Source organism: Fulmarus glacialis, unplaced genomic scaffold (genome assembly GCF_000690835.1).
Source record: "Fulmarus glacialis isolate BGI_N327 unplaced genomic scaffold, ASM69083v1 scaffold23605, whole genome shotgun sequence".
Lineage (NCBI taxonomy): Eukaryota > Metazoa > Chordata > Aves > Procellariiformes > Procellariidae > Fulmarus > Fulmarus glacialis.
In genome coordinates this window covers 1-8,657 of record NW_009215745.1, presented here as the reverse complement: position 1 = coordinate 8,657, position 8,657 = coordinate 1, and the positions used below count along the sequence as shown (strand labels likewise).

Below are 8,657 nucleotides of genomic sequence, written 5' to 3'. Positions count from 1 at the left end.
GGGAAAGAAATATTATAAAAATCCTTTTAGTATTCACATCAATAAGTGAGGCACAGGCCTTATGATGGCTGTATTCCCTGTGTGTGTCCAAGTAAAGGATTTTAACTTTACACTAAAAATATTTTCAACCCAAAACACTTTCCTTCTACATGCCAAGTCCCTTTGGATTATGTTTATCACGCTGTAGTCTTTGGCTATAGCATATATATAGGGCATCCTATTTCTGACCTGGCCCCATTTTCTTCAGCCAAAATCAATAACCACAACTATATTTTCCTTTAGCTCTGTGAGTCAGACTGCCTCTGAAGTAACAGAAGTGCTTTCCTACTCTGGGAGAGTGTATTTGTTTGAGAAGCACTGGAATAATGCTAAGTCTCCACACCAAGCCTCAGGCCCGTTCAGATGTTGCAAAGTCACAGAGGGCTCCCTAGAAATATGTATTTTATAATTCCAGCGTAAAGGAAGTAAGTTTTTCATGGAAGTGAGAACTTAAAGTGCCAATGCCTCTTCTGCAGGCACCTTGGTTCCTGAGGACACACAGGGATTTAACACCAAATCAAAGAAATGGGCCAAAAGTTCCTCCCCATCTCCTTGTAGACCACGTGCTGCTGCTCTCCTGCTTGGAGCAGGAACCCAACACAACCAGTGGCCCTCAAAGCCATAATCTCCTTTTTTACTTACTATGATAGCCACCCCTGCTCTTTCAGCTGGTATAGGCGAAGAGAATACCTCAGATAAGGAAAAAATCTGGGATCAGGTTCCTCCAAGGATGGTGCCGCCATGGGACTCCCAGCTGCAGAAGGGGCTGCTCCCTGGGCTTGGGCTGGCTTTGGGGAAGGACCAAGTCGCACAGGGTTTTGTGGGGTCCATGCTCTGCCATGGGACACCCAAACTAGCCAGGTGAGGAAGGGGCATCCCTGAAAACTTGGGTCTCCCTAAGGACAGCCATGCCAGCTCACAGCCCTGGTGGCAGCCCAAGCCGTGCAACCCCATTGTGGCACCTGGGGGAGGTATGGCATTGCTGTAGCTTCGCAGGCACCCTGCAGAACCAGCTCGGAGGGAGGGCTGCAACCCAAATATCTCATCCACAGGTAGCTGGGAGGTGGCTGTGTCTGGCCATGCCTTAATTCTGCTTTCCTAAGCAGCCAAGTGTGTATTGGCCTTCTATTGAAGGCCTCTATTGGCCTTCACTGCATGTCTCCCTGGGAACATGGCATTTCTGCACCTCCTCCAGCTACTGAAGGTGATGTGGTGTTTGTGTACCCAGAGAGCAACTTCTTCTCATTTTACTAAGGATTTTGCTTTCACAGAAAGCAAGGATAGCTCTACCATGTCTTTGGACATCCGAGTGACAAAGGGCAATAAGGTATGCTGCAAAGGATGTGTGGGAGGAGAAGCTAGATAAACTTCAGTCATGCTGTCAAGTATTTGTAGTGTTACATGTTACTACAGCAGAAACAGAAAGTAAAGCAGCTGTCTTTCTATTAATAATCAGAGCGAGGGATTTAAACACGTATGCAAAATTGCTATTTGAGATCCATTTTCTACTAAAGCCAAATCCTCTCAGTCTGGCCCCTCGGCAGTGCAAAAATCCCAAAAGCAGTACTCCTTACAACTAAGATCACTCCATCGCTTTTATCTGCTGTGATTTTGTAGTACATATGTTTGAAAGGCTGCTAAGGCAGTGAAGAATTGCCAAGGGATAACTGAACCACAAAGGCTGTAGTAATAAAGGAGGACAGAGCAAAATTGAAGCTATAATTCCAAGATTTCCTTGTTATGTGGGAATGTAAGCAAATTTTAATACTACGTTAACATAGTCCTGGTCTAATTTGTTTTTCGCTACAGCTTGTCGCTGAGAGCATTCTTTTGTGTTTCACTCAGTAGGAGGCAGCTGAAAATAAGTTGTTAAATAGCAGAAAAAAAGACTTTTGAAGGACTGCTTTTTCTATGCCACCACCATAGTGGGTTCTTTATTCCTGCTCCAGGAATAAAAATGTCTGGTCAAATGGTTGAACATGTTTAATACAGCGCATTCTCCTGATAGTCTAGCTGACTGGCCTACACCTAACTGTACCAAATATTTGATACCACTGTATTAAAAGTATATTTTAAGCTTTGAGAATGATATTTTACATGACACACTCATTGCAGTCCAGAGAAGCTGCACATGCAGGAGTTGGATTCGTATCTGATCAACTCAATAGAAATATATCTATGTATGTATGTATATGTATAAAATTGAGAAACCACATCAATGCTATAACTATAAAAATGTATACGTCAGTGAACCACATGGATTTCTTTTGTGTATAAGCAATAATAATAAAAAAAATTAACATGAAACTATTAAAGATACAACCAACTCTTAATTAGCAACGGATGGCTTATTTAAGATGCAGCATAGCTGTACTCCAGAGACCCTAGAATTGTGCATAGCTGGTCCAGCAGGGTTTAGTGTTTCAAACACAGAGACCTCTCATACCCGGCTGCATTACATCCATGCTTAGCTCAGGTCTAGAGGTTTGCAATTTTGGGCCTTTCTGGGTCGTTACCAGACCAGAGTTAAGCTAGTCTCAGGGGGGGTCCCTCAGTTTTCTCTCTTCACCAATGTCTTTTATTATATGGATGATCCTTTTATATAGGGTATCTCAATTCTGTATTGCTTCAGCTAAGAACAGACAGAAACCTTGCCTTTTGTATGTTAGGTGTTTAAAGGGATGTCAAAATACACCAAGAAAAAAAAAGAGAAGGGTTGGGAATAGACGAATACATTCAAAAAGGGGAAGGAGCTGTATTGTTCATTGGTGTTTTCTGTGCCTGTCATCATGGCTCACTGTTGTTACCCTTAACAAAAAGGCATGGTTGCATCTATATTGTCCCTACACATACCTCTGCATATTTAACAATTTTTGATCCATTTCTAGACATGAACTGCTGGAAGAAGCTCGGAGAAAGGGTTTGCCTTTTGCACAGTGGGATGGGCCTACAGTGGTTGCCTGGCTGGAGGTAAGTGTTGGCCATAACTTGGAAACATGAGTCACGTTTGTAGGCTGCTTCTGTATGCTCATCCTTACAAATTCTAAAAGAGTCTGTTAAAGTCTCCTCCACTCTCCCCTGCACACTGTGCCATGAGCAGATTTTGACACTGGATGGTGTAAATCAGAGACTACAGCCGAAAAAAGTAAGACAGGATTACAGGGGATGAGGACAGGAAAAAAGGGTTATCAAATGCACTTGAACCCCAAAGTTCTGAAATCTTATAATTTCTCAATCTCTAATATCTAGGAAGTCCACAGGCAGTTTATGTAGGATGATGTGCTAAGGAGAAAACAAAAATTAGCTATCAAATTTTATTTGAGGTTAACACAAAAGCTACACCTTCAGAATTTTCAATAAATTTAAAGAATTTGTAACTTTCTATCTTTTTAAAATATAATGGGAAAGGGCTGATTTACCTAGATATCACTCAGAACAGTAAGAAAAGATGTCCGTCTTGGCACTTTCACCTGGGATATGCGAGATCTGGGTTGAAATCTCTCTGATTTGACAGGCAGTGCCTTCATCTCTGAAATCTAATCTGCAGAGCTCTCCTTTATTTGGAGAGCCTAAATGAATGGATTTTGGAACCCATCCAGAGAAACATTCAGAAAAGCTGTCCATCAATTTTGACAAAAATCAATGAGTGTTTTAGATGAAGGAACTATTCAAAAAATACTTACCCAGATGCTGAGGGGAGGAGAAGGCAGAAAGTAAGGATGCTCTTATACAAATACACAGTCACTTTTACGTGGCAAGGCTGTATCAGTTCAGTGCAGATACAAGCGCTTTGTCGGCTCAAGGAACAGGTGTCTATTCCTTGTCTATACGAAGCGTCTCTATGTATTCCGACCTATTCTCATGTCTGCTGTGGGTATCATCCATTGATCATCAGGTAGAATTTGTAGAGTTTTTCCCTTCAATTAAAAAATAAGGTCCCCCTCCAAAGCTTTAACAGGAGCATGTTCAGGGATTAAATGAAGGATGAGGAATGAAAGCAGCTAATGTCTACAAAATTTCTGCTTCATGTTGGAATTGCTGAAGGTACCTAATGAAAAAGATGAAATGAAAACTGCAGAAAGCCAGTTCAAGCGTTTGCACCTGACCTTGGAAAACAGGACGATATCTTTCTTCCAAAAAATATCTCTCTTAATATGGAACATTCATTAATTTGGCCACTACCTGACTTTTTCGTATGACTTTGAGAGTTCTGTAGCCAGATTTGTATCAGTCAGAAATATTCAATATTACAGTCAAAGCTAATTTGCTGGAAAGGTGAACATACAAAGGTCTATACATTTCTGAATATTGAGAAAAATCTGCCCTTGGCGTCCTCCAGGGTGATCCAAAATTTGAAGACATTTCTGACAAGTTAAGGCCTTATCTTTTTTTGCCTTGATTCTTAGCTGCAAAATAGGATATGCTTCCCACTGTCTCAGAGAGGGGCTGTAAAGAGAAATTGATGTCTATGAACTTCTTGGGAAATATGATGAGAGTAGCACAGAAAAGCCCATGAGGAAGTTTATGTTGCAGTATTCAATGCAGATCGAATACTGGTGATAAAAAGACATGAGGGCAAAAGTACTGAATTTATTCAGTGAGCATCAGTGCACGCAGTCAGCAGATGGATGCTGTGTGCATTTCATACTCTCCTGGGGAAAATATAATATGTGACCCTTGGACTAAAAAACAAAATTAATATTAAAGGAGACAAAGGCCCAAATTAAAGAACAGTGATTGCAGTTGTGACATTTCCAAACTTTTCAGGGCTTGACTTTTCAGCCTTAGCATTTATTCTGGTCATTTGTATGTACTACAGACATAGTTGAGATATATTTTAAGAACTGTGGGTTTTCTTAACTAATTCTGGAAAAGTACATCAGTCTTGATACCTGGGTTCTCTGCCTAGAACAATTACTGTGCCCTCTTTTTAGAGACTGTTTTCATCTAACTGCATTTTCTGGTAGAGACAGCTGTTTGTTAACAAACTAATTTACCTATTTTTTTAAAGAACTAATTTACCTAATGAGAGGCAAACATTTGAATGTATTTCTGCAGGGTGAATAACTCCCGGTATTTACGCTTTCTCGCTTTTCAAGTGCATGTATGAAAAAAATTAATGTCAAATTAAATGAGAATACTAAATACATTTTAAAGCTATGTGTAGTTTCCTCATGGCCCTTTGTTTAAGTGCAGCTGGGTGTAATCTACGTAATTTTTTTTTTTTTTTAAATTTTCATGAAACTTTGTATTTCATTACAGTTAGTTGGAATTAGATAATATTTGTAAGGTTCAGATTAGCATTGGATGGGGGGCAGTGGCTCATCCCATCAGTGGGAAGAGCTTTTTGAAACATGATGCAGTCGTTCCTCAAGCCCTGTGATACATCAGGAGTCAGTACAGAAAAGCCTGTCTGAGCTCTTTTGGAATCTGACATTCAAGTCTGTTTTCTGTGTGACATAAAAGTGATCTAACAGTTGTCTTTTAAGTAAATATGTCCCAGATAAGGTATTAGACTTGTTAATAACCACACAGTACTTCCCTGAACTGTGAGAAATTAAATAAAAATCCTTTCAGTTTGTCTCTGCTTTCCAGATTTGCTGCTGAATTTACTGATGGCATATTTTTAATAATTTCTTTGACCTTGTGTCCTCTTTTAGTAAGCCATTATAAGAGAAAAAAATAAAATCTTGAAATCAGCTAATTCTGCTGACCTATTTGAGATGCACAGGGCGATAGAGTTCTCGATTACTTCGCTTACAGTCACAGATTCTCTATCTCACTGAAATTCAAACACAGATAGCTGTTAATTGCCATCTACCCAGAATTAATTAAAAAAATCTGAAAATGTAGAACGTAATGGCTACTATCACTTAGAATCACTGCATTGTATGCTGATGGACAGTTTTCTATTTCAGAAACAGTAGAATAGAATAAGGTGCTACTACAAGCCATTAGTAACATTTGAAAAGTGCTTTTGACAATTTATATTTGAAGGAATGTTATATAGCAGTACAGTGAAGTACAACAGATCTATACTTAACAAAATTAGGTAGCTGTATAAATGTGTATATTAATTTTATGTATACAGAAGTACGTACACTCAGATAGATTAAAGGTTAAGTAGTGAAGGGCGATTTATGCACTTCGACACTCAGTGTCACAAAATCTAGAATATTAGCTGTTTTGCTGCCCAGTGGAAATCTTTTGTTATACATTATGCTTCTTCATCCCAGTGGGGAGAGCTATGTATTAAAAAAAGTAGTTCACAGCGATGTGCGATAGTGATCTGGAAGAGGGTGAGGAGAGAGGGCAGGGAAGGGCTACTCTCCAGAGAGAAGTATCTTCTTCTCTCAGGTTTCACAGAGCCTAGCAGTCTCCTGGAGTTAAGCACCTAGTGAGGTATGTCTTTGTTTTCCATTGTGTTATCCCCAAAATGTCAGTGATTATGGCATTCACTGCTTATATCCTTCTCACACTTTTCTCTGTAGCGTAATGTATTTCACGCTGTGACAAAAACTTCCCGCATATATGTATCCCTGCTATGGAATTATCTACTTTGGGAGCAAAGATCTGTAGACACCGATAATCATATTAATGAGGCAGCACAAAATGAGAAAGCTGAGAAAAGCTAGAAGAATTCATACTCAGTAGGTCCCATGAAAGACTGCTAGGAGTAGAGAGTACCTCTTACAAGAAAAGAGTAAAACTGGTGAAGCAAGGGGCTGTTGCTGACCTAGGCTAGTAAGACTAAAATAAGGAGAGGAAAAGCACGAAGTGGCAAGTACATATCTTCTAAATCCACAGGTGATGTAGCTGTGCTTACATTTCGCTGCAACTTCTAACCTGTATTTCTAGCTGGGATATGACACAATACCGGACCGTTCCCAAATTTACAGTAAGCTCAGTCCTCAGTAGGTTGGTTATCTGCACTGTGCTTGGTTTATTTCTACCAAGAAAATAAAAGCTGAGAAGTGTGAGATTGTGCCCTGTGAGTACACTGTGGGGACTAACATGGAAAGAGAGAGAAAGCCATTTTAGTACAAAAGTGAAAAAATTATTTAATCAATTCCTCTTAGATCGTTTTCCATATATGATAAGACTATCAAATAGGCAGTAACACTGACTTGTGCCACTACTTGCTCATTAAAGGCCGGGGAAAGGAGTAGCCCAGGTGATGGAGGCACATAGCTCTAAAAATAATTCAAAGCATCTCTTGCTTTAAAGTTCTGGTTACAATAAAAGCAACAAAAAGAGTTCACATCAAGCCATGGCAATTTCAAAGGTTCTGAAACAATTTCATTCTATTAAAGACTATGATAGTCATACTCATTTGTGTGTATTACCATGCTTATTCAGATTGATAGGTGCCTTGACGATTAATTTCATTTGAGCAATGATGCAATGCTTTGGCTGAATGTGTCCTTTCTCTCAACAGCTCTGGCTAGGCATGCCAGCCTGGTATGTTGCTGCCTGCCGGGCCAACGTGAAGAGCGGAGCTATTATGTCTGCTTTGTCTGATACTGAGATTCAAAGAGAAATTGGAATCAGCAATCCTCTTCATCGCTTAAAGCTCCGATTAGCAATCCAGGAGATGGTATCACTGACAAGTCCATCAGCACCTCCAACATCCAGAACAGTGAGTCCTGTTCAGCTAACTTTTTCTTCCCCACTTCCCCCTGCAGGAGTCTGCAGAAAGACTTTTGTAGTACGAGAGTGGCTCTGTGGTAACACACACTTCACAATCAGTGGGAACTGTCCTACAGAGGCTTAGAAGGACCTGTTCATCACTTGCTTGATTGTTGCTCGCTGATATTTTTCCTTTAGCAGATATTCTTTTTTTTTTTAAGTCGTGCTTTTGATTAACCTTGGTGTTATCTAAATGATCAGTATTGAGCATCTTATTTGTAATTTTGCCTGTATTTTTGCCTTTCTCTTCCTTCAAGTCATCTCTCCCAACCAAATCAGATTGTGTTTCTCTTTTTTGTTTGTTTGTTTCTTTTTTTTTTTTTTTTTGCGGGGCGGGGGGGGCGGGGAAGGCAGGAAAGGGGAGAGGTTGTGTAGGAACACAGCTCTTTTGAATCTTGTTCCCATTCCCCTTTTTTGCGTCCTTTCAAATGTTATCTGATCTGAGTCAGCTGGCTTTAGGTTCTTCATGCTTTTATGAGCAGCAGTGACTGGAGGTGTGAAGGGAGAGTCTGGAGGGGAGAAGTGGAGCGTGTGCGTTCAGTGAGGAAAGGAGAGAAGGGGGAGAGTGGCAGCAGATGGGAAGGAAGCAAGTAAAGAAGAAACATAGAGATACAGGTCTGAAAGGAAAGGAATCAAAAGCAGCAAGAAAGTACATTAGGAGAGAGTAAGAATGTATGTGCTATGGTAAAAAGCACCTTTTAGTGGAAAATGAAGAAAAACATGCCAAACTGATGAGGAGAAAAAGAAACAAGATAATGAAAGGGGATTTTCAAGCTGAGAGGCTGATGGTGATGGCTATGAAAGAGGCAACAGAGAATGTAACAAAAAAAAAGAACAAGAAAAAAAATCAGATCAGATGGGAAACATGGCACAGAAGTGAAGGACAAAGACTACTACTCAAGTAGTGCAGCCCAGACTTCTAATACTAA

At 40.1% G+C, this 8,657-nt stretch overlaps 1 protein-coding gene across 1 annotated transcript in view; it reads left to right on the top strand.

Moving 5' to 3' along the window:
• PPFIA2 (protein tyrosine phosphatase, receptor type, f polypeptide (PTPRF), interacting protein (liprin), alpha 2) overlaps positions 1-7,678 on the top strand; it is a gene marked incomplete at both ends in the record, with an annotated part of 67,001 nt that extends 59,323 nt beyond the window's left edge. Inside the window, 2 exons of the mRNA XM_009579039.1 lie at positions 2,928-3,009; positions 7,478-7,678. Of these exons, the coding sequence (XP_009577334.1) occupies positions 2,928-3,009; positions 7,478-7,678 (283 nt within the window). The remainder of the gene's footprint in view (positions 1-2,927; positions 3,010-7,477) is intronic.
• Between the last annotated feature and the right edge of the window lie 979 nt (positions 7,679-8,657).